This window comes from Terrapene carolina, unplaced genomic scaffold, assembly GCF_002925995.2.
Source record: "Terrapene carolina triunguis isolate 2854851 unplaced genomic scaffold, T_m_triunguis-2.0 Scaffold103, whole genome shotgun sequence".
Taxonomy (NCBI): Eukaryota; Metazoa; Chordata; order Testudines; family Emydidae; genus Terrapene; species Terrapene triunguis.
The window spans coordinates 2,830,012-2,856,317 of NW_020664454.1; the positions used below are offsets into that span (position 1 = coordinate 2,830,012).

General features: G+C 46.2%; 1 protein-coding gene across 1 annotated transcript; it reads left to right on the forward strand.

Moving 5' to 3' along the window:
- The first annotated feature begins 1,013 nt into the window (after positions 1-1,013).
- LOC113406527 (CUB domain-containing protein 2-like) lies at positions 1,014-25,990 on the forward strand. The gene is made up of 6 exons (XM_026651790.1): positions 1,014-1,089; positions 11,316-11,663; positions 12,789-13,130; positions 14,620-14,973; positions 24,038-24,216; positions 25,673-25,990. Exons 1-6 carry the CDS (start codon positions 1,014-1,016, stop codon positions 25,988-25,990), a joined length of 1,617 nt encoding a protein of 538 aa, XP_026507575.1.
- The last annotated feature ends 316 nt before the right edge of the window (positions 25,991-26,306 follow it).

Here is a 26,306-nt window from a genome sequence, read left to right on the forward strand (position 1 = left end):
AGTCAATTTAAAAGAATTGTTGTGTAATCTTTTAGAGGCAAATCTTTCAGGACATTCTTAGCTAATCAAACCTGCCTTGTTCCCACTTGAATATACACAGGTCTCCTTTTCCAACATCAGGCTGTGTCCAACCATATTCACAGGTAGTAACAAACCACCAAGCTTTGCCGGAATCTTGCCAGGTTTTCAGACTGTGCTGCTTTTTGCCACTCAAGCCAAGATACAAGACATAGCCGAGAAAATGGGCTGCCCTTTCTCATCCACTTTTCACCAGCTAAATGCTGGTTAAACGTCCTCCCCCTTCCAGGCCCTGCTGTGCAGCACAAAATCCTTCTGTTTATTTCACTGGCAGTTTTGAATTGCAGTTAGAACTAACTAACCAGCCCAAGCCTTTGGGCGGATAAGCGAGCAAGCACCTTTGCATCGGAAGCTCCCTGGATCTTTGATATGCGTATCGCATGACATCTCTGGGAACAGCAGTGAAATGTGGCTTTTGTTTAAAAATATGGACTAAAATATGTTCTGTGTTTCTTTTGCTTTTATCAACAGTTGGCTTTGTGCAGTGAGTGCCTGTGCCGCAGTATAAATCAAGTTAATTCCTAGGGTACTTTTCTGTGTTAAGGCTGAAATTCCCATTTTGGTTCACTGTCTTGCATTGTGAACTAAATTATTTTCATAGCCCCAGAAGGGCATGTTGTCAGCACAGCCTTACTGCAGTTATATACCATAGCCAAAACATTCATATCTCTTCTAAATATGGCGTATTGACAAGGTATCTGGTACAGTGTAAATCCTAGGGACATTTGATCCAGATCATTAAAACCAAGTGAAGGGAGCAAGGAAGAGATCAGGTTACTAATTCAAACACGCAATGAATTATTAATTCCACTATTAATTCTACCGGCCTCCTACTTTTTATTTTTTATTTTTTTTCCAGCTAGGTGGCTTTGAGCATATCCTTGCTGTTTCATGACAGTACATTTGTTTGCTTCATAGCACAGCTGTGTCTGAGGATGCGGCATATTCACGTCGGGTGTCTTGTGGCAATGACTTTCTTGTGGGTGGCAAACAGGATGCATGCTAAGGAAGGTAAGACTCTATTCAGCTGTGCTGAGCACCAAAGCACCGAGGGTTAACTTCCAGGGGCTCCTTCAGTTTGATGTCCAGCTGGGGTAGCTCTTACAGGACTCTTGCAGCAGGCACGCTCCTAGGTCACCTGCAGTGTGTATGCATGAATGAACGATGCCCGTTTCATGGGCTTTTTGATATTCTGTCTGGTTTATCAATATTTGATGTTGTTTTAGGGCCTGATCCTGCCAGCCCTTATTCACATGAGCCATCCTTACACACACACAGTCTCATTGGCTGCGACGGAACTAGACGTGTGAGGAAGCAGTTCTAGGCCAAGCTCTTCCATATTGTTATGCATTATTATTATTACCGTATTTACTCATTTGTAAATGTCTCCTTTTCATTTAGATTTTTAATGTATAGACAGTACAGTGTGTGCAGACGTGGCTTGGGGCAGCGCTGCTCCCAATTCTCCAGCAAGCAAGGGGTTAAACTCAGCCCAACTTCTTCCCCCTCTTGCACATGTGCTCAGGGGATAGGCTATCAAATGACTGCTTGGAAGACAGGCGGTGAATGGCAGGGCTCCTCCTGCCCCCAGGGTCATAGGACTGAGTTGAGTACCAGGCTGGGGGGCATTTGCAGTTGCTCTGGGGTTTTTTTGCTTATGTCAAGCTGATTAACCCTTGTCCCTTGCTGGCGGCACCCCTGCCCTGTTTCTGCTGCATCGTCCCAACTGTTTACACAGTAGACTGTATGGGCTAGTTCCTCAGCTGGTGTCTCTATCGAAATCAATGGATCATGTACACCAGCTGAAGGCCTGGCTCTAAAGCAGTGTGGTAGTTCTGGATTTGCTTTTTAACTATAGAAATGAAATATTTCAACCGCATCAGTAGAACCCTGTGCCATTAACTTATTCATCAGCACTTGGACCTTATTTGTAGGAGGGTGGTGAAGCACTGGAATGGGTTACCTAGGGAGGTGGTAGAATCTCCATCCTTAGAACTTTTTAAGGCCTGGCTTGACAAAGCCCTGGCTGGGATGATTTAGTTGGTGTTGGTCCTGCTTTGAGCAGGGGATTGGACTAGATGACCTCCTGACCTCCTCATTTTTTCCTTGACAGTCACTGACACAGGATAAAATGCTTTAGAATGCTACTTGGTTGATTTTATGGTTCACTCTTTTAGTTTGCTAAAGATTGAGGGGTAGCAATGTGGAAGTCTCTACATCGGTCCACAGTTACTCTTCTGAAATATTTGTTTGCTTCTCTAAGTATTTATTTTTCTAAAAACCCACCACCACAACAAATTACTCTTCTTTTAAACTGGTCCAGAAGTAGGGAAAGTCTAGCAGAGGAAATTCCGGCTAAAAAGCACTGCCACATTAAGGATTTTGTAGAGTCAGATATTGACAGCTTGGTTTTGTCACTAAATTAACTAGAGAGACTCACACTCCCTCCTTTGGAGGAGTTCAGATGCTCATTAGAAAGACACAGAGGCATGTCACAAAATCTGGACCTAGATCAGAACTTCAGCAAAGTTAAGAGCTGTTTTTAGTTCAGAGTTTTAGCTCTGTCTTGTCTGTAAAATGAATGCAATGTGGACTTGATCCTGGACTAAGAATATGCGTCTCTCAGATCAGGCCATGAAATCTGTCATGTTTTCACCGACAATCAGTGCTTGTATCTCATAACTGGGCTTCCTCAAACATTATTTTCTACACAAAGGCCCTTGCTACTGGTGGGGGAGCTGCCAGGAGTTCACGGACTCAGTTTAGTTCGGAGAAGAACCTGAGAGATTGGCTGCTTGGGGTTGGAGGTCCTGTGGCACCAGCATCTCCCAGTGGCGCTAGGAAGCCAAAGGTGCACAAAACATGAGCAACCCAAAAGTTAAGCTACCCCCTCTTGATCCTCCCAGGGTTTGATTTCAGTTCAAAGGACGGGCAAGAGTTTGGAGCTGTCCTGGTGTCTGAGGAGTTGGGAAAGATGTGGACTCTGGGAGCTACTCTTGTAAGAGGCTGATCCCTTCAGTGCCTTGGAAGCCAGTCGGAGCTGAGGGTGCTCAGAACTTTGCAGGATCTAGCCTAAGGCTGGGGTATTTCCTTGCTGGAAGAGAAATGAGTGGACACAGGTGCGGGGATGCTGCATTGCTACTCCATGCACACTGCACACAGAATTACAAGGCACACATCACCTCCGTGGTGGCCTCAGAGCGGGATGGGGCAAAAGTAGTAGAAGCAGAAGTGCTCACGTGGGTGCAGCACCCCATCCAGAACGTCGCTCAGACCAGGTCTGTATCAAGCCCCCAGGAACACGGCAGCTTCCCTGTGTGTTTTGACTCCTCCAGGAACATGTCCCTGAGCTGTCAGTCAAAATTACTGCAACTCCAGCCAGCTGGGATGTGTCATTCAACCTCACGGGCCTTGAATTGCTAAATCTGGTGGGGCTGGGCCAGTGGGTTGTCCCCCTTTGCCCATTTATGTATTCGTTATAATTCATTATAATTATTATATTATATCATAGTATAAAATAACACCAAGGTGTCCCAGCTGAGTTTGGGGCGCCATTGTGCTTGGCACTGTATGTACACATCGTCAGAGACACTCCCTGCCCTAAAGATCTTTCAGTCTAATCAGAGGTGATACCAAGGCACAGAGAGGTGAGATGACACCTCTAAGGTCACACAGCAGGTCAGTGGCAGGGCCAGGGCTAGAGCTCAGATCTCCTGACTGCCAGTCCACTAGACCACACTGCCATCTGTTCTGCAACATGAAATAAGTCCACTAGAATTCAATGAACCTCCCTCTTAATCCAAAGTCCTCACATGGTGCTGGCTGCTCATGAGCCACTGTCACTTACTGCGCTCACTTAAGTACCTTGAAGCACTGAGCTATTAATTCATCAGTAATTGTCTCTGAAGTAACCTTTACTTCTCCTGCAGGCTCCCCGCTTAGCTATTTATTTCAATAACATTATTAGTTTAATACCTTCCCCACATTACTTTATCGCCTATCCCTGGTAATTACCATGACAATTTGCTATCTGACCATCCTACCCATGCGCAGGCGCCCACACACGCAAATGTACATTCACCGTTTGTCTTTGACTGCTCATCACAATGCACATTTATGCAGAGATCCTCCCTCCTTAGCAGGTCACAGCACTGCCAAGCATAATGAAAAGCAATGTGCAATGGCCAGTTATTGATTTGCAATAGACTTTGCCCAGACTGAGAGCATATAGACTTGTTTGGGAATCTACACATGTCCCTCAGAAGGGACAAAGGATATTACTTTGCTCCCAAATGTGGTATACAGGGCTAGATTTAGGGGAAGGCGACCCAGGCTACTGCCTGGGGTACTGGGCTTGTTGGGGGGAGAGCTGGGCTTGGGGTGCTGTTTTTGTTGTTAGCAATAAAAGGGAAAATAGAATGTTTGAAGTAAAATGTTTCAGGTATTCCTTATTCATTTTTTACTAACCTTCTAAAATATTCTGGACCTTTGTAGAATCTCATGGAACCTTCCAGACTTCCTGAGAACTAAATTTTCCTAGAACCTCCTAGAATGTTGTCAGCCATGCCCTCATGGGTGTATAAGGGGTGGGGCGTCGCCAGTCAGGCAGTGAGATAGAACGAAGTGAGAGCCCAGTTGCGATATTGGGAACCTTGTTTTATTGTGTAATTGTGAAAGTGTACTTGTGTTTTAAGACTTGAAGCGTGTAAATAGTGACTAATAAAGGACAAATTTAATGAGATGCCAGAGATAACTACCAAATCCCTTTCTATGCAACAATTTAAAATAAATACTGTTACTTCTTTTGCCATGCTTAACACGTAATGTTTGATGACTTTCTAAGACTGCGGAACATAGACTTTTGCTTTCCCTAACACTAACTGTTTTCTCCTAAAGAAAATAAAAGCTGTCCCTGAACAAGCCTTCAGGAGCTCAGTATAGGAAGCAAAATGCGCAATTGCAATCTAGTTTGCAGCAAGGGGCAAATCTGATGAGAAAATATCTGAAACCGAACAACATAGGCCGGGCTTTAGGCAGTAGTGATCGTCCCAGTGCAGAAGAAATTGAGGAGCGAAGTGTAAGTGATGGAAGTCCTATTACTAAGGAATTAGCAGATTTTCCTGTAGATAAGAAATGGAAATGTGAGGAAAGTGATGGAGAATCGTCCAGTTTTCCTGGCGATATAAAGGAGAGTGATGATAAAGAAGAATGTGGCTCACATGAAAAGGAGACTGATGATAAAGAAAAATCTGGTTTACATGAAAAGAGAGAAACTATATAGAAGAATCAGCCTCGCATGATAGAAACAGCAGTGAGAAAAATTGCACACCACAAATCGATACATCAGATCCTGCTTTATGACTGGCGATCCTAAACTCTGCCCATATTGATCATACAGTTTTGAACGAGCCGTGCAAAATCGAGGATATGACATTTCCAGTAAATGAACAGCAGTGACACTTCTCAAAGTCACACTGTGAAAGAATGCTCAAGAATGGCGAGAAACTGAATCAGCATTGGCTAGTTTACTCAAAATCAGCTGACAAAGTGGTCTGTTTGTGTTGCAAAATATTTGACAAGAATGCCAAATTGTTGCGTGTGCTTTCTGTGTGCAATTACCAGCATAGCTTAACTGATGCTCTGAAGCAACATGAAAAGTCACGCAGCCATTTTATGGCCTACTCCAAATGGATGGAGGGTGAGTCCAGGCTCAAGCTGAATAAATGCATAGACGCAGAAAAGCAGAGCATTGTTAATGTAGAAACAAGCATTGTAGGAACGTGCTCAAGTGTCTGATCTCAATTACCCTCTTCCTTGCAAAGAATAATTTGGCTTTCTGGGGCTCATTGGACAAGTTGTTCACTGAACATAACAGTAATTTCCTCAGTTTTGTCAAGCTCCTTGGGAAATACAACGATTTCATGCGTGAGCACCTACGTCAAGTAGTTTGTAAAGAAGCTATGGACCATTACCACAGCAAAACAATTCAAAATGAATTGATTGACCTTTTGGCAAGGAAGGTGCTTGATAACATATTGATGCGTCTCATCAAAGCAAAGTATGACGCCGTAATAATGGACTGCACTTCCGACATTAGTCACAGTGAAAAGATGTCATTTACAGTAAGATTTGTTGATGATGAGGATGGCTGTATCCAAGTAAAGGGACACTTTATCTGTTTCCGTCCTGTGGACGACTCCACTGGAAAAGACCAAACAAAAGTGTTGATGAACATTAGGAATGAGAATAAATTAAAGCTTCAAAACTGCTGCGGCCAAGGCTATGACAACGGCGTAAACATGAAGGAAGAAACAGTGGTGCCCAGTCAAGGATCCATGAGCTGAATCCAAGAGCTTTCTTCGTGCCTTCTGGCTGCCATTCATTCAACCTGGTTGTGTGAGATGCAGCATCATCTTCTTTAGATTCAGTATCTCTCTTCAGAGTACTGCAAAGAATATGCATCCTGTTTTCAGCATGATCTATCAGGGAGAAGATCCTCACGGACAATGTTACAAATCTGACGGTGAAGCCACTAAGTGACACTCGTTGGGAGAGCCAAATTGACAGCATAAGGCCAGTGAGGTACCGAGTGACTAAGGTTTACAACGGCCTGATGGAATTGGTGCAGTCAAGTAAAGCCAAGACCATAATCAGACACGAGGCACAAAGCCTGGCAAACCAGATCACTGACTTCAAATCTCTGGTGTCGGTTGTGGTTTGGCATCATATCCTGTTCCAAGTAAATGTTGTAAGCAAGGCATTACAAACTCAGTCGATGGACATCACGACCACTACTGTTTTGATGAGAAGCTGCCTTGATTTCGTTGTGGCCTACAGAGACAACGGATTTGAAGATGCCATCACTGCTGCCAGAGAAATGGTGGAAAACTTAGGAGTTGAGCCTGTCTTCAAGGAAACTCGTATTCATCGGAAGAAGAGACAGTTTGGTTATGAGGGCAGAGATGAGATGATGGGAAGCTCGGAAGAAAAATTCAAGAGGAAGTATTTTTGCTGTCTCATTGACACTCCTTGAGTATCCATTGAAGAAAGGTTTGGACAAATGAAGCACCACAAAAAGACCTGACCTTAGTAAGCTGTTGGCAGACAGGAAAACACTCTTGAACAATTGTACCGACCTTCACCAGATGCTGATACATGGGAAATGTTCGGACGTCAATGATAAAGACCTCTGTGTCGAATTAGACAACATCTGTCACATTTTGCAACACGGGAAGCACTCTCCACTCCAAGTTCTCCAATTCATTTATGATGCAGAGCTGAAGGACACTTTTCCTAATGTGTGGATAGCTTTGAGGACTCTGCTCATGCTGCCGGTCACAGTTGGGAGTGGGGAGCGCAGTTTTCAAAGCTCAGGCTCATTAAAATATATCTTCAATGGACTATGACTAACGAGAGACTGACATCACTTGCTATTTTATTGCTTGAAAATGCCATTGGCCAGTTTTGAATCTCTGACGCTGTGCTTCAGTTCATGAGGACAAAGGCAAAAAAAGCAACCTTTTGAACTAAAGGACTAGGGTTAACAGTCTAAGAAGGCTGTCACCTACTGTAACACTATTTAATACTGGTCCACCCAATGTTGGTGCACAGTTCAGTTTCTTGATGTTAGTACACTTCAGTTATTCTTAAAATTAAAAAGTTTTTATAAGCTTAGAGGAAACAATTTTTTTTATTTGCTTATATATGGCATGAATAAATACAGATTTACACATCCTAGCATGCAAATTTATCATCTTATATGACAGGGATAAAGCATGCATGTAAATCATGCATCAAAGTAATGAAATGGGCTACAAATGCAATAAAAAATAAGGTATTCAAAAGTTTAACAAATGAAGGGGGGGCATTTTGTCTAGGGCTGGCCCTGGTGGTATATGCTTAGCACAACCGTACATTCATCCACTCTCTGATTATGGTGAGTTGCAGGTGTTTGCTAGCTTCTTCCCACTCCCTTTATTTTATAGTAGCTGCATTGCAGTATAAAAGAGCGAACAATGGACACTACACCGCTCAGACTGGGCAAAGCTGGAGACTTTCCACACAAAATGCCAATGTCGTATATTGAGCATAAAGTGGAATGACTTAACCTGTAATGCAGATGTTTATGGTCATGCCGGTCTACAGACTACTGGGGCCATTGTCCACCGACGGCGCCTTACGCTTTTCGGACATGTCGCGAGAATCCCTCAAGACGTTCCAGCGAACGCCGTTCTCCGGGTGGCTTGTAACATCCGGGATAAAATTCCACCAACTGAGGGGTGGAGGTGGCCCAGAGGCAGACCCCCTATTACATGGGTTCGTAAAGTCTGTTACGATGTTGGACTCTTGGGTTGTCAAGCCCTTGCGGCCACACAGGAATAGACCAAATGGTGAACTATCACTGTGGCCAACTGTTCAGCTGTGCGTTGAAGAAGAAGAAGACATTGTGGTATAAAGTTTTCATTAGAAAATCAATCGGTAAATCCATAACTCACTGGTAAATGAATCAAGCCCTTCACCCCTGTTTCTTTGAGCTTAGATTCTCAGATACCAGCTTTAAATATTCCCCCTCCCCAACATATTAGCACTTGAAAGAAGAATGCTCACAAGGCTGACAGGTCTGAATACTCACCTACTTTGACAGTGGTTTTGTTCTACAGTTCATGCTTTCAGGGGCCAGGTGTTTATATGCTGTGACATACCCAGGATATAATCTAGACTAGTGAGTAACTGTGTCACTTCTGCCTTCTAACCTGGGGTGTCCTTTACACTGCTTTGCTGTTGTTGCCTCCACTTCCGGACTGCTCACTTTAGCATATAAATCACTCCCAGCTATGTCTGTGTGCATTTGCATCCAGCCAGCCTGAATTAAATTGCAGGGTGACCCCAGCACATTCCCACTTCCAGATTTCCCCCCAGAAATGTATGTACTGTACTGCCCAGCCCTCTCACGGACTATACAAGCTCATATAAAGTCCTGCATTTTATTAAGAGAAATGATATGCACAAATCCTGTAATGCCAAATGGATTTGCCCAAACACTTCAATTCAAACACACCTGTTTAGATAGAACAAGTGTGCTAACTACAAGAGATCAAATTAAGTGAATACAAGTAATGAGGCATAAAAGTCAGAAATGGTTACAAGAAACATAAAGATCAAACACAACTAATGCCTAACTTAATAAACTATGATAAATTCAAAGCACAGTTTTTCTCACCACATGTTCTCAACAGTCTTACTGGCTGAACTTCTTAGTCCAGGACAATCTTCTGTGTAATGTCTGCTTCCTTTGTTCCTTCTGGTGCAGTGAATTGGTGGACAGAGAGAGGGAGGAGGAGGAGGAGAAGGGGGTGAGGTCCCTCGGTGCGTTTGTCCCCCTTTGTATAGTGTCAATCTCCTTTGGAAAGCGTTTCCAACTGAGATTCAGGAGACAAAAAGTCTGTTTGGATGAGAACTTCTTGCTGTTTGTTTGGGTTTTTTTTGTTGTTTTTTGTTTGTTTGTTTTTGCTAAGATATAGATTTTTCACCCATACCTCCTTTCCTGCCAAAGAATGGCCATTTATCAGGTACTGACCTATTGGCCTTGTTTACGCTTGTCTGAGGTGTCAGCTTGCTCTTTGTCTCTGAGGGACTGGTTTGGCCACCCCCAGACTTGGAACATGTTTTAGTAGAATCTTATAACTCTACACACAATGTTGCTACACATGTTTTACCAGGACAATAATGCCCAGTAAATTCTGAATTTTCAAATGACACCGCATGAGGCATACTTTGTACAAAGATTGTTACAATAGAGTGCAAGAGGTGAATTCAGGGGTATATTTTCTCACAGACGCCTTTTCCAAACAAGCTCCTTCTGTGGACTTTTCCTCAATGCAATAGTCTTCCACTGATTAAAAGACAATGTTTGAATGTAAATTGATGGTCCGGTCCCCTTCTGGGGAAAATACAGGCCCCAGCTAGTTCTCCATATGCTCAATGGTAGCCAGGAACATCGTGCGGTTGCTGTTGTGTATTGGGGGTGGCAGGATACTTTACTGTCGTTCTTGATGTTTCATGACTCCTGATGTTCCAAGAAGATACTTTGCTTCATGCACAGTACCATCTCTGGTCCACCTGAGAGGGCTGCATAGAGGAGACGGATGGAATGGCCACCCAGCACAGCATCCTTCTGAATGGGGTGGTGGAGCTGTCAGATCTGCCTTCTAGATTCAGTCTGTATTGTTGTTGTCATCTCCCAGACAGTCAGTGGGTTCTGGAGTGTGAAGGCAGCTTTCCAAGCAGGGTACAACTGAGGCCAGTGTCTCCACTGGTTTCAGATTCACTTTGTTTTTTTTTCCAGCAAGAAAAAGGACAGAAAGGACCACATGGAGCTCGTTTCCTGGCGGGAGATTTCAAACAGGCAGCATGAGCTAGTTAGAGTGGGAAAGCTCTACTGCGTAGCTGTGTGTATTCATGTAGAGCAGGGATCGGCAACCTTTGGCACGTGGCCCGTCAGGGAAATCCGCTGGCAGGCCGGGACAATTTGTTTACCTGCAGCGTCCGCAGGTTTGGCTGATCGCAGCTCCCACTGGCTGTGGTTCGCCGTTCCAGGCCAATGGGGGCTGTGGGAAGTGGCGGCCAGCACATCCCTCAGCCCACGCTGCTTCCCGCAGCCCCCGTTGGCCTGGAACGGTGAACCATGGCCAGTGAGAGCTGCGATCGGCCGAATCTGCGGACGCTGCAGGTAAACAAACCGTCCCGGCCCGCCAGCGGATTTCCCTGATGGGCCGCGTGCCAAAGGTTGCCGATCCCTTATCTATAGATACAATATAAACAATTCGATGACCTGAGAGGGGCCAGTATCCTGAGATTAGAGGGGCAAAGGATTGGGAAGTGAGTGAGCAAACTATCCCTGAATGAAAATAGATCAATAAATCACTATTAATTATTGTTCCTGTAAATGACTTTGGCACAACAGCATCACCACCATGTTGAGTTCCATCTTAAAATCCCACTTTTGGGCTCCTCCTCTCTTTAGCCCGAAGTACTTTGCAAATGTACAGAAAATCACTTTGTGCACCACTGAAGTCAAGACGCTTCTTGGGTAGAACATGGATGCTGTTTAAGAGCAAACAGCTACAATGGGCAATTATTGTAACTGGTTTGCAAATCATCGGCTTCGGAGATTTACCAAGCAGATAAATATTCTGTGGTTTGTTTGTTTTTTATAAGCAATGTTTTGTTTTCTCTAGGTGTCAAGTGTGGCGGAGTCCTCGCCGCACCATATGGCAACTTCTCCAGCCCTAATTTCCCTGGACTCTACCCCTATGACACCGAGTGCACTTGGCTCATAGTGGTCACAGAAGGATCCTCGGCCCTGTTGACCTTTGACCACTTTGACCTGGAATATCACGACAACTGTGAATACGACTACCTCAAAATCTACAACGGCTTCTCCGAGGACGAGGGGAATCTCCTGGGAAAGTTCTGTGGCAAGAGCTCCCCTCCGCAGTTTACTTCTTCCTGGCATGTCATGTCCATCATCTTCCACTCAGATAAGCACGTGGCCAGTCAAGGCTTTTCTGCAGCTTACCGGAAAGGTTGGAATAGGTTTTACGTGGAGTTTCCTCAAAGGGTTAATGCATGAAACGCCTGGGTGAAAGGCTTCTAGGTTTGCTGTGTAGCAGTGGACAAAGAGACTGTTACACGAGCACCTTTGAAACAAACTGTGTCCCACAAAGTAGAGTTAAAGGATTATACAGAGTGAACTAATTAGGGATGTGATGAATACCCGGCTCAGTTCTGGTGTGAATCTGGTCTGTTTGAGGGTGTTTGAATAAACTCTGCTAAAAATCCACCCCCAAAAATGACAGGTCTTGCATAGTATCAGGCTTAAAGTGCAGCTCTGGTCTGAAAAGTGAGTCTGCAAAATCCTGGGGCTTATTATAGATCATAGAATGTCAGGGGCCTCAGGAGGTCATCTAGTCCAACCCCCTGCTCAAAGCAGGACCAATTCCCAGACAGATTTTTGCCCCAAATGGCTCCCTCAAGGATTGAGTTCATAACCCTGGATTTAGCAGGCCAATGCTCAAACCACTGAGCTATCCCTCCCCCCAGCACAGTGATTTCCAGCGCCAGTGTGCTCGGTTTACAACTAAAAGGATGGCTTTTCTAATGGCCAGCCCACAGTTTACTCTCTGGGCTCTGAGACAAGCTGGTCTCTTTCCTCCTTATGAAGCATCACCAGGAATAAAGGTTCTGGGGGCTTAACTGTGTCGTTAGACCTGGGCAATGAGCAGCAGGGATGCACAGGTATAACAGAGAGAAGAATTCAGCCCTGCAATGGGACCTTAGTGCTGAATGAGCATCATGTGATGTACCATTTTGACTAGTAAAAAACAGGACAGGAGAGTAAAAAACACTTTCTCTACAATGCCCCCTGAAGGAGGAATCTCCCAGGCCCAGTACATTAGTCCATCGTCAGTCTCCAGATGGAATGAAACTTGGGTTGCTCTGCTCATTTGGCAGGAAACCTCTTTTCCTTATGGAGTTGGAGACAACCTACAGCCTTCTACACCCCCAAGCTGTTTCTTTGCCTCCTTTGTTCCTCTTTCCAGGGTGGAGGCATGTGTGTGGATGTCCTCCATCCCCTTTGTGGGCCATGGGACTTCCCTCTGCTTCTCTCGGAGGTGTTATGTGTGTAACCCATCTGTGTTTGTTTCCAGATGTTTGTGGGGGAGTGCTCACTGGCCTTTCCGGCATGATAACAAGCCCTGATTACCCTGAGAATTACCCCAACAATGCTGAATGCCGCTGGATCATCCGGGCAGTGCCCAACTCCATCATCAAGCTGGTTTTTGCTGACTTTCAGATGGAAAACAACGAGGGATGCAATTTTGATTACGTGGCCGTCTATGATGGGCCCACGATGGGGGACATGCATCTCAGCCACTACTGTGGGAATATGAAACCCCCTGATATCGTCTCTTCCACGCACGAGCTCCTGCTGGTATTCAAGTCAGACTTCAACATAGGAGGTAGAGGCTTCAAGGCCTATTTTTTCTCAGGTACGGAGGCAACTGCTTGTCCAGCGTAAGCTACCAGATGTATGGGAAGCCCTTTGGGCCCTCTCCTTCTCCACCACTGTCCCAGGGTGTTGCTCTCACAAAGGGGGTATAGATTCACTGTTCCTCCACCCATGGTAAGATCTTTTGCGTGCAGGCCAGCAAGTGAAATGGTTTGGTGTCATGCTTGTGAATTGTAAGCCTTAGTATATGAGGGGCTCCCAGAGAGTGGAAGGGGCCCTTCTAGCATATGTGTCGTATCCATTTAAATAAAAAGTACATTTAAGAGTGTTCAGACCTTAATTCTAGAGCGGCAGCATGGTTGACCGGGCAGGGCGACTGAACTGGGACTCAGGAGTCAAGAGTTTTATCCCCACCGCTGCCCCGGCTCGCCGTGTGATCTTGAGCAAGTCATTCCTATCTAGGTCCTTCTGCGGCCCCAATTACTGTAGCATCTAAGCCTCCTCAAAATGTTTATGGGGCACCCTTGTAGAGAAACAGTATCAGCCTCATTTTACAGATGGGGAACTGAGACACAAAGAGATCAGGGGACTTACCCAGAGTCACACAGGAAACCTGTACCAGGGCTGGGAAGTGAATCTACAGCTCCTGTGTCTTAGGCCAGGGCCTTAACCACAAGACCACCTGCTCTTGGTTAGGGCTGTAGCCTGCTTCCTTGAAGTCAATGGCAAAGCTCCCACTGACCTCGCTGGGGTAGCACTGTCAGGAATCAGGGCCTGCAGCAGCAGAGCCAGTCTCCAGGCAACCTAAGGAGCACAGCTGGCCTGTAGCAGGCTGACCAATAGGCCACACTGCATGATTAGGGTGACCAGATGTCCCGATTTTATAGGGACAGTCCTGATATTTGGGGCTTTGTCTTATATAGGCACCTATTACCCCCCTCCCAATTTTTCACACTTGCTGTCTGGTCACCCTATGCATGATTGGTGGGAAGAGTCAGCAGACTGGCTCTGAAGCCCAGCTGCAGCAGCCGTGCAGTGGCTGTGATAGTCCCTGTGTCTGCTTAGTCGCAGCCTTGCCTCACTCCAGGTAACCTAGGCCTGACCCCCGGACTCCTGCTCTGACCTGTAGCCATGACCCCTGCCTATGTCCTGGTCATGTGACATGTTAAGCTTTTAACTTCGCTGTTTCCCTGTCTGTAGATTGAGGATAAGGATCCTTTTCCCTTCTTTGCCAAAGCACACTGATGTCCTCAGTTGAAAAGCTCTGCATGGGTGCTTGTTGTTATCACTGTTCTTGAAATCCTTTGCGTTGTGTGGAGTCTGGCCGCAATTGTGCAGCTAACGACCCCCCTAACTCTTTGAACGTTTGGGGCAGATCTGCACAGCATGTGGCTGTGAAACCTTTATGTGGAAAAGATAATTTGTTGCGATATATTTTAGCAATAAATCAAGAGAACCCCCCAGCAGCTGCTCCCTCCACACCCAGGGGTTTCGGTTTGATTGGTAATACATTTTCTTTTTCTAACCAGGCAAATGCCAGGAAGTATACACAGCCATCAAAGGAAATTTCTCCAGTCCTCAGTATCCCAACTTTTACCCCAACAATATCAAATGTCATTGGACCATCCAGCTCCCCCCAGGATACCGAATCAAAGTCTTCTTCCTGGACTTGGCTCTGGAGGGGCGGAACAGCCTAACAGATGGCTGTGATTACGACCATCTGGCAGTGTTTGATGGAGGCACTGAGAAAGCTTCCCTCCTGGGGAAGTGGTGTGGGAGAGAGATGCTGTCTCCCATAACATCCACTAGAAACAAACTGCTGTTGGTCCTCCACACGGACAGGAACACGGCCAACAGGGGGTTCTCGGTAGCATATATTGGAGGTAAGGCATGACTCAGTGCATTGATCCCGTTCTCCCTCGCTCCCTGCTGGATATTTGTAGGGCAAGGCTGCGGAGAATTATAAGTATGGAGACAGTCAGTAAAAATCTGACAGTCTGAGTTCCAAAAGTACATGCACAAAAATGTGAGCAAATTTGTGCACCAAACTTTTGCATGCATGTGGTTACTATAATTGCTCATGCAAATTGGGCAATTGTGCAAACGGCTAGCCAGTGGGGAGTTATAACTGGCTTTTTGCATGTGCGATTACCCAGCTGTACCTCTGCAACCACTGTAATTGCACATATCAGTTAGGCACTCTGCTGTTCAAATGCCTAAACATGCAAAAGTGCATGACATATTTTTGTATCGGGATTTCACACATGCAGCCAGATCTGCAAAGACACTTTCAAAAATAAGTAGGTCCTGGGTTATATACTACCCCAACCACCTAGACCTGGGATGGAAGAGTTCTGAGACACTGAACAAACAAAACACTAGGCCATGTTTCTGCCTGGTGACTCAGTCTGTGGAGTGTCACCGGGCAGCAGTTTGGCTGATAGGGTCGTGCACAGGAGACTGGCCAAACCATCACCGGGGAACTAAGTGAGTACCTGTGTTCCCAAACCTTGTCTCGCTAAGATAGCTACCAACTTACATAAGCTATTGCTTGAATACTTAACACAATAGTATCTGGGGATCCTCCAGTAAACTCCCGCCTTTCATTCATAACTACCACCCTTCCACTGATTGGCAATTATTTAAAAGCCTGATTTAACAGGCAAGCCTTGGCTCCAGTCACCTATGAAAAGGAACAAGATCCACAGGTTAGGAGGAGAGAGGAGAGGAGAGAAAAGGCAAACGTGATCCTAGGCTGTATTAGGCTAGGCGCTTCCAGTAAAGAGAGAAAAATGTTTAATGCTCCTGTACAAGGCACTGGTAAGACCTAATTTGGAACACTCCACAGTTCTGGTCACCCTGTTCTAGAGAGATGGATTCAAACTGGAACAGGTGCAGAGATTTGCTACTAGGATGATCAGGGGAAGGGAGGGAGGGCCTATCTTATGAGAGGAGCCTGGAAGAGCTTGGCTTGTTTAGTCTAGCAACAAGAAGGCTGAGAGGGAATATGATTCCTCTCTGAGTCTGAATACATTTGGCAGGCAAATATCAGGGAGGGTAAAGAGCTATTTAAGTTAAAGGACAATGTTGGCACAAGAACAAATGGGTATAAACTGGCCATGAACAAACTCAGGCTGGAAACTAGAAGGGGTGAGGTTCTGGAGCAGCCTCCCAGTAGGAGTTGTGGGGCAAACAATTAATTTTAAGAAAGAGCTGGACAAATTTAAGAGTGCAATTGTATGACGGGGTTGCTGGGATGGGGGCGGGAGGGCAGCCCAGGGGCTCACTTCTGGTCTATGTCTATGTTCCTAAAAGCTCATGCTTCAGAGTTTCAGCTGGCCACCAGGAGGGGTCAGGAAGGGATTTTGTGCATGCCCCCTCCTCCATGTATTCTGGGAGGTTGTGTGGTGATGGTGGTGGCTTGTTTTTGTGTTTATATCTCCTTCCTCTGAAGCATCAAGGATGGCCACAGTGGGTGAAGGGACATTGGGTGGGATGGGTCGGGCCAGGGCTCTGAGGTGGCTCCGAGCATTCTCATTCTCAGGTACTGGGCTGGCTGGTTCTTGCTCACGTGCTCAGGCTGTAGCTGATCGCCATACTCCATGTGTTTTGCCTTCCCTGCAACGTGTGGGTCACTTGCCAGGATTATTTGGGTATTTCTCACTCAGTCATTTCCTTGCCACTGCAGGGGCCTTGGACACTGGTGCACCTTGGTCCCCTCCTATTCTCTGCCTGTGGCACATACTAGTCTAGTCTCCTGTGGGCTGTAATACTTTGGTCTCATTTTGGTTGTTGGGTTTAGTGTGCGGGTGTTGGGCTGTTGGTGGCCAGTGATATATAGGAGAACAGACTAGACGATCTGGTCACTTCTTCTGGCCTTAGACTCTGAGACTTCCCTGAGGGGCAGATTATCCCACATCTACCTTCTGTAGGGTTTCTTGCACCTGCCTCAGAAGCATCTGGTGCTGGACGCTGTTGCAAACAGATTACTGGACTAGATGAGCCATGAGTCTGATCCAAACTGGCAATCCTGATGTCCCACAGAATACGTTCTTGCCTGTCCTGGAAAGCTCATGCCTCAAGCTGCCAGCAAGGGAAGTTGTCTGGCCTGTGTTATGCGGGAGGCCAGATGAGATGATCATATGGCCTTAAAATCTGTGAACCTGAAGTGTCCTAGTGGGGACCTATTTAAACTCTCTCCTGTTCTTTGATTATTATTTATATCCCCCATGTCTCCCACATCTGGAGACTAATCTCCTGCCCACAAGACAGGATGGAGGTTTGGCTGGAATTGGCGGAGCCCCTTACTCCTTACCTTCAATGGCTGAAATTAGCACAAGCAGTAAGCCCACTTTTGGGGGGAGGGGGTCCATATCAGACTGGCAGGAGGCCTCTTCAAACCTCAGCAAGGGACTCACTCTCACAAGGAATATTCCCTTGGAAATAAAAGTGTTTTGTGGACTCAGTTTTCAGTGAGACCTTCCTGGGTGTTTTATCTGCAAAGCCACATAAGTATCCTGGGGTTTGTGAGATCCCAGCAATGGCTGTGTCTTTGGAAAAGACCCAAACCAGACTCTGTCATCCTGGAGGTTCCAGGATATGGAGATAGTTGGCGGGAGGAGCTGCCCAGATGCTGCCTTGCTGTGTAATGCTCTTCATATAGTTGTCAACCTTTGTGCCTCCTCAAAAGCGGGTGAATTGATGGCATTCATTGTATTTCAAGATAATTGTGTTGGAGCTGACCTGTGTGTCAGGGATGATTCATGACCTATTTCTGCTCAAGATGATCCTCTCTGAGTATTCAGAAGGCTTTTAACTAAGGAGCTGCTTGTGTGTGTTTGCGGATGGGACTAGCATAGCCTCTACTGTGCTTTCTTTTTTCCTCCGCTCACAGTCACAGTGCAGGGTAACCTCTTGGGTTGAGTAATAGAATGAGAAGGGGGATTATAGCTGTGCCCGGTAGTGTTGCTGTAGTTTAAGGTGGAATCAGTGTTGTGATTACAAACCTCATGTACTTAAGGTTTTATAACTCAGCCACCAAAGTTCAAACTCGATGTATGAGATTCTGAAACCAAACATCTGGCCAAACACTGTAATGTCTTATGCACATAGAGACCCAATCACCTCAAATTACACCGGTGGTGTGCTCTGGGCGCAGGATTCTTCTGGGTTCTGCAGTATAAAAGACACTAGCTAGTTGGCTTCAGCCACCATGACTCCAGAAAGTCTTCAGTTTCACCTAATTTTATGTTTGGCAAGGGATTCATCTGCTTCATGCCAGTGGCATTTTCAGAAAACTCAGTGGAGCAGAGGGGAAGGAGGAAGAAGGTCTGGTGATGAAAGGATAGGACTGGGGAGTTGGAAGGAGGTAGTTCTAGTCTTTGCTCTGCCACCGACTTCCTGTGTGAGCTGAGGTAACTCACTTAACTACCCAGTGCCTCAGTTTCCCTATCTGTAAAACAGTGATAATGTCTCCCTTCCCTACACGTGTGTTATGATGCTTAATTCATTAATATTTGTGAAATGGTTTGAAATCATTGGATGTACTAGAGAAGTGCAAAGTGTTCTATATTAATTTTTGAATAGTGTCTGCTCCTGGCATAAGGAGTCTGTAACTTACCAATGGATTTTTAATTTGGGCATATTTTCCATTAGACGCTAGTGATAGTTATATGAAAAGGCCAAGTTAGGCCCAATGCGTCTAAGTACATATGGCCAGCAACATGCCATTTTAGCAGCCCATAAACACATAATTTTATCATTTCAAATAGATCACACCAAGTCTGTTTAATAAGAACTTTTTAAAAATGAGTGTGTTAACCCTCCCCATGCTGCTGGGAGGGAGGTTCGTAAGAATTCTCTATTTTGTAAATGGGGAAATGGAGGCAGAGAAGCTAAGCGACTTGCCCAAGACTGCTGCAAGGACCAGTGTCACTGTGGAGTTCACACTGGGGATGCTGACTCTCAGCTCTGTGCTCAGTTCACTAGGTTGTGCTGCCTCTCACACGAGCTTGAGAAAGTCCACTAAATACCACAACCAAAGGATCCCTTTTAAGTCACACTAAAGTTGTCATTCTGACCGGCAAACCTAGGCCATTCAAAGTGCAGGTGGTACTCCAGGGCATGGTATGGGCTCTGCCCACGTGTATAATTCCCATTGGTGTCAATCATGCATGCCTTATTTAGCTATGTCTACACTATGGACCTTACAGTAGCACAGCTGTGCCGCTGTAATTTCTCCCGAGTAGCTGCTCTATGCCAACGGGAGAGAGCTCTCCTGCCGGTATAATCAAACCACCCGCAACAAGCAGCAGTAGCTACGTCAGCGGGAGAGTGTCTCCCGCCAGCACAGCGCTTTCCACACCGACGCTTTTGTTGGTGAAACTTTTGTCAGTCGGGGTGTGTTGTTGTGGTTTTTTTTTTCATACCCCGACCAACAAAGGTTTTACGGAGAAAAGTGCTAGTGCTAGTGCAAACGTAGCCTCAGTTTCACTGAGCCGAGATATGGCCAAGGTCCTTCTGCCTTCAGATCCATCCTGGGTCACTCTGATTTTTGTCATAATTCACATGATGAGTGAGGTGCTGCACTTAGCCTCCTGGGCCCAGATCCACATCAGTATTTAGGCTCCTAACGTCCAGTGATTTCAGTGGAAGGTCGGAGTCTAACTGCCTTTGTCGATCTGGTTCCTAATGTCTGTTCTGAATCTGAGGCCCAGTCTACGCTACAGAGCTAGGTTGACGCAAGTAGTTTATGTCGCTCTAACTACAGAAGCAACTACACTAAAATTTCACTCCTGCCGACGTAACTGCCCGCTACACTGAAGGCTTATACACTTATGTCGGTATAACTTACATCGCTCAGAAGGCTTGCCCATTTTGGTTAGATGTATTCCTGGAGATTTCATCACATGACATAAACTTTAAAGATTAATCTTTAATTCCTGGAGACTCCAGGCCAATCGTGTAGGGTTGGCAACACTAGATGTGAATAAGCCATCCCCCTGAGTGACATAAGTGACACCAACCTAAGCGCTGGTGTGGACAGCGCAGTGTTGGCAGGAGATCTTCTCCCGCCGACATAGCTACTGCTTCTCACGGAGGTGGTTTTATGATGCCAACGGGAGAGCTCTCTCCCATCATCTTAGAACATCTTCACCAGACGTGTTACAGCGGCACAGCTGCAGCACTGTAGCGTTTCTAGCGTAGTCTAGCCCGCTTTTAACTCCACCTCCATGAGAGGCATCAAGTCAATGTTGACGTAGTTAGGTTGGTGCAGTGCCAGTGCACGCACTGCGTTGCTTACGTCGACTGATACTGGCTGTCAGGAGCCGTCCCGCAGTGCCCCGCACTGACCATACAATCGACACAAGCGCTTCTGGGGAGGACGCGCACCGCCAACAGGAGGAACAAAGTGTAGCCGCGCACAAGCAATGTCATTATTGGAAAGGCTGTCTGCCGACGAAAATTAGATCGCCTAATTGTGTAGTGTAGCCATGCCGTGATTCTGCCTCCCGCCTCAGAATCAATGTGGTTTATTGTTTGATTTCCAGTAGCATCCAGAAGCTCTCATGGAGAGCAGGGCCGCATTGTGCTAAGCACAGTATATACACATAGTGAGTGACAGAGTGTAAGCTTTTCAGGGCAGGGACTAAGTAGACAAGACAGACAAAGGTGGAGGAGGGGATGGAGGAAACCGGTGCAGAGGTCAAGTGTCTCCCCCAAGGTGATACTGCAAGTCAGTGGCAGAGCAGGGAGCCAAGTCTCCTGAATCCCGCTAGACCCATGTTGCATAGATCCACATGATGAATGTTAAATTTTGAAAGGAAAAAATAGAATGTAAAACCACTGTTTTCCTCAGCAAATTATCTCTGCATGTTACTTTCCTACACCTGCCAGTGATCTGTGTGCACATATCTGCTTGCAGTTAACAGTCTGTGTAGAACAAATCTTCCATAAACAGCCGCTGCAAAGGAGGATGACCATCTTCATGATGGAACCTGGGATTGCTTCTTGCGTGAAGTTTCCCTTGGACTGACTCTTTCTTTGGAGTAGAGATTCAAATGGTAAAGTGTTCTGCTCTGGCTCCAGTGAGGAAGGGTGGTCTGGTGGGTAAGGTACTAGACTGGGCTGTTGGCAAACTGGGTTTGATTCTTGGGTGTCCCATGTGATCTGGCATCCCTTGTTTATTTAGATGACAAGGGGCAGGAACTGTCTTTTACTGTGTGTATGTACAGCAGTTAGCACAGCTGGGACCCAGTCTGATTTGGGATCTCTTGACACTAATGGACAATGCATAACAAACACCCTAGAGGCTTGAAACTGCTCTCATTAGCCTGGTCTGCACTAGCAGGGCTAGATCCCATGGTGGCAAGTACACTAATACTGCCACCAATGGTGCTCCCTCAGTGGCAGTGGAACAGTAGGAGACTGTAAGGAAAAGGCCCCAGTGGAAGTCCAGATGCCATGGTGTGCTCAGTGCGGTAATGGGTGAAGTATATAAAATGACATACAGAGACAGGGCTGTATCAGGCTCTTGTAATTAGCGTAAATATTTTTCTGTCTAGCTGGGCCCATGAAAGGATGTGAGTTGGGCTGTCCATGTGATTTATGGTCATTTTAAAGGAAGCCTTCAACTCGAGAGCGAGGATCCATTTTCTCCTCCCCTTGATTTAATGCACTCTAGTTATTTAGTAAATCTTCTAATGGTTCTATAATGTACTAAGTGTAGTAAAGTGACACAATTTTTTCCCTGTTGATTTTATTGCATCTTATCAGTTTCATAAGAGTCTGATTCTAACGGAGTTAGTTAGAATAATTCAATAATTCATATTGTTAGTGTTTGGGCCAAGCCTCGGTGGGAGGTACCTTTAAATATTATGGGGTTTTTTGTTCTTATTTCCTTTTCCACGTGGTTTATATGTTTGTCTTCTCCATGTAGAAAGGCCAGCTGCTATATAGGCAGACACAGATGCAACACTTTCCGTAGAACTATGGATTAGGGGGCCTGATTCTCCATTGCCCTGCTCCTCAGGTAGGCAGTTACACGAGTGCAAAGTAAAGTGTACCGGGGTCAGTGACTGCACAAGGTGCATGGCCATGAAGAACCAGCCCCCTAGCATTTTACATCATCAGAGTTCACTGTAGCGCCTGATTTGTCTTCTCAACACCCCTGCAAGGTAGGTATTGTTACCCCATTTTCTAGAGTGGGGGACACGGAGGAGTAAAGCCCGGGGACACTGATGTACTCAAGGCCATTCCAATATTAGAATGCAGAAGATCCTAGCTCCGAGTCCCGTGCTTCATGCTGTTCAGCCACGTGGTGCTTCCTACCCGTGCCTGACTCACTGAGTGATTCCATTCCCGAAAAGCTGCTGACTTGCTGGTGCTGGGTGTAACATTTCCCACAGCTGCAAGGTAGACCAGCAGGGTCTATAACAGAAACCGTAAAACTCCCATGTTTTGAGAACTCCATGTACTACATGCATAGACTGTCTACACTATAGCAGTTATGGCCCTGCAGCTGCGCCTCTGTAGTGTAGATGCTTCCTACGCTGATGAAGGGGGTTTTCCATCAATGCATTTAATCCAGCTCTCCAAGAGGTGGTAGCTACGTTGATGGAATAATTCTTCTGGCGACCTACCTGTGTCTACAGCAGGGGTTTAGGTCGATCTAACTATGTCGCACGGGGCATGAAATTTTGAATGATGTAGCGAGGTGGCCCTATGTTTTAGGTGTAGACTATGCCTGAGTTGGGTCTACACTGGGACCAGAGTATTCCACAGAGAGCTGGGAGGAAGGCAGACCGGTCAAACTGTTACATAGACATGCCTGAGGAGAGGGTTCCCTCATCAGTGCAGAAAACAGTGCTCAGCTGGTGCTAAGAAGACATTCCTATGCTGCACTAGGCAGGGGGTACATATGGTTAGAGGGCACATTAGACACTACCATGACCCTGCCTTGGGGTGGCACTGAGCTGCATTGCCCCATGGGGAGCACAGGAAGGCAGAATGCTGTGCACGTGCTCTCAGATCCCTTTGTGGGATGCAGCCTTTACCTGACCAGTTTGACTGGCATCCTTCCCACCCCACTGCTCCCCCAGGAAGGGGGCTGGCAGAACCAGGCCCAGAGTATTAACCATGTGGTGTGCGGACACAATTCATGTGTAAAGCCAAGCATGCCAATAATGGGTTACAAACCGGTCTGAAATGTGTGGCATTGGCAGGATCTTGGATAACTAGATCCCAGGATAAAAACAACAAGGAGTCCGGTGGCACCTTAAAGACTAACAGATTTATTTGGGCATAAGCTTTCGTGGGTAAAAAACCACTTCTTCAGATCCCAGGATAGTCAAGCTTTTCTAGATTGTCAGAAGTGCTCTGAATCGCATCCCAAAACAAAGGGATCCAATACACACCCTGTTGTGTTCCCAATGGATGCTGATGCAGAATTTTGCTAGCCCCAAGTGTTCAAAAATCATGAGTCAGGCCCCCAGAAATCCTGAGATTGGGTTTAAAATTCATGAAACTTTTAAAAATGATAAATGTAGGGTTCTTTTTCTTTGCCTTCTCCTTTCTGAGCCTTTAGGTTACACTCAGATCATGCACTTTTAAAGATCTTCTCCACTACTGTGAGGACTAGAAACTTTACAGTTTTTTTTTTAATGGAAGCTGAAATTCTCACATACTTACCTGACTCCAGCAGATGGGGCTTTAAGAAAAACACTAGATATCAGAAGACTCACAATAAAACCGTAAGCATTGTCAACATTGGTCACTTGCTTGTGGATGCCACTAGTAGTCTTCTTTGTATGACATGGTGACGATAGCGACAGTGCCACTCTCAGCTATGGGAACTGCCTTGTACTGTGCACTGCACAGTACTGATGAAAATCCCCACTCGGTGCAGTCTTGTGAGTTTTAGACGAGCTTCTTTCTCCCCCCCAACAGTTGTTCCCGTGAACGTCAGCTGCACGCGAACAGATTTCCAGATCCAGATTCCTGTGCAGTCTCTTGCCCAGCTGGAGAGAAATAAGATTTATTTAGGGACCCCATCCTGTCCTGCCCAAGTGGTTGGCCTGAACTTTAAAATACACACCAGGTTCGACACCTGCGGTACTGAGTCCCAGGTAAGTGATCAGTATAATAAGGAGTGAATCCTATTTACCTAAAACAAATACAGTAGGATGATAACAAATCTGCGTCTAATGATGCACATGCACGCACGCACAGTAAGAGACAGTCTGTCTGCTGAAGAGCTTACAATCCAAATATACAAGACTAAGGGTACGTCTACACTGCAGGGGGTGAAAAATCCTGCAGCACCAAGTTTCAGAGCCAGGGTCAGCTGACTCAGGCTCACAGGGCCCAGGTTATGGGGCTAAAAATAGCAGTGTAGAATTTGTACTTGGGCTGGAGTCACTTGCAGGGTTTCAGAGCCCCAGCACCAGCCTGAGCTTGAACATCTACATTGCAATTTTATAGCCCCACAGCCTGAGCCTGGGCTTGTTGCGGGTCTTTTATCACAGTGTAGACGTACCGAAAGGGTCTGCGAGAAAGGAACTATTAGCCCCATCTGTATAATGGGGATAATGGATGAAGTGACTTGCTCGAGGTCAGAATTTTGTACAGTTGATTTAGGATATGTTCTGTTGGGTTACTGTAACCCACGTGAACGCAGGCCTGAGGCAGAGGGCACTGTGCACCCAGCGTTTAGTTACTCAGATAAAAACTATGCACATGCTTTTGGCAGCCCTGCCTGGCCTGAGCAAGCCCCACCATTGCTGCATCCAAAGAACTCCATGCACTGGACACACCTCTGGTCTCTCAACATTATGCCCATGGTAAACTAGCCCCAGTTCACGGAAGGGGAAACTGAGGCACAGAAAGGCCCACCTCTTTATAGCTGGGTCACTGATTCTGGGTGCTTTACTTTGGATATCCAACATGCGGCTCCATGGGTCTTATTCAGAGATGCTGAGGTCCTGTCACTTCGGTTGATTTCAGCTGGAGTTTGGGATTCTCAGGACCTAGGTGCTGGACAGCCAAAAAACTGAGGAACCCAAAAATCAGTGGCCATTTTTGGAAAAACTTGGCCCAAGTCACTTGCCTAGGCCCACACAGCAAGTCAGTGCCAGAGCCAGGAACAGAACCTACAAGTCCCAACTCCCAAACCTTTACAGTGGGTGTTGGCCTGACATGGTTGAGTTGCTGAGCACTTGCAGCTCTCATTAACGCCCCTGTGAAAATAAGGCTCTCTATTTCTAGGGAATTTGATCAACCTGGTTTCTGCCCCATGGCCTGTCTTATTCATAGATTCATAGACTCTAGGACTGAAAGGGACCTCGAGAGGTCATCGAGTCCAGTCCCCTGCCCTCAATGTGCGTTCTCAATGCGTGTTCTCAGTGCATGCTTTCAAGCTGCTGGCAATGAAATACCATGAATACCCTGTAACTCTCCTTTCCCGTGAAGAACCTAACTCCGGCTACGCCCTGAAACTTGTTACTCTGGGGGTTTAGTTTTTATTAATTCGTAAGGCTGACAAGTAAAAACAAACCCTTGCCCTTTAAAAACCTTGTCTTGTAGAAAAGAAACCACACGTCTGTGATTGTCAGTATCCTGTATATCGACTTCTCGGCTGGGAACCAGGAGGACATTCATGAATATGAAGTGCAGTGCGAGCCTAAGAGGAAAGAAGCCTCAGTAAACCTTATCTCGAGCTCTGACCCCTACCGGCTGACCCAGTATGCGGAGAACCTGGTAGAGTCCCACGGGCAGGATGCAGAAGCAGTGGAGGCCTATGAGAGCAAGAGCCAGGACACCAGTGACATTGTCTTCATTAGCATCTGTATTCTTGCCGTTATCCTCATGGTGATTGCTGTGGTGGGACTAGTGCTGCTATAGGATGCTGCCTTCGGCCCAGTTCCTCCTTGCCTGCCCTCCGTCCCCGTCACAGACACGCATGCACAGCCAGTGGCCTTTCATCCTAGATCCTGGGCTTAGAGTTTCAATGCAGCTGCTAAAATGGAAGCTCAGCTTCCATGTCCTGAAACAGAGGTTGGGTTCAACCTCCATCTCCTTTCTGTTCTCTGGAGAAATCGGTGCAATAGGCAAACAGCTCCTCTTCTCAGCTCTATATTTTTTTCTTTGAATCTGTCAATTGGGTTTAGGAATCTGATTCTTGGGTTTCATGACTCTTCCTACAACTGTTTCCAGTGGT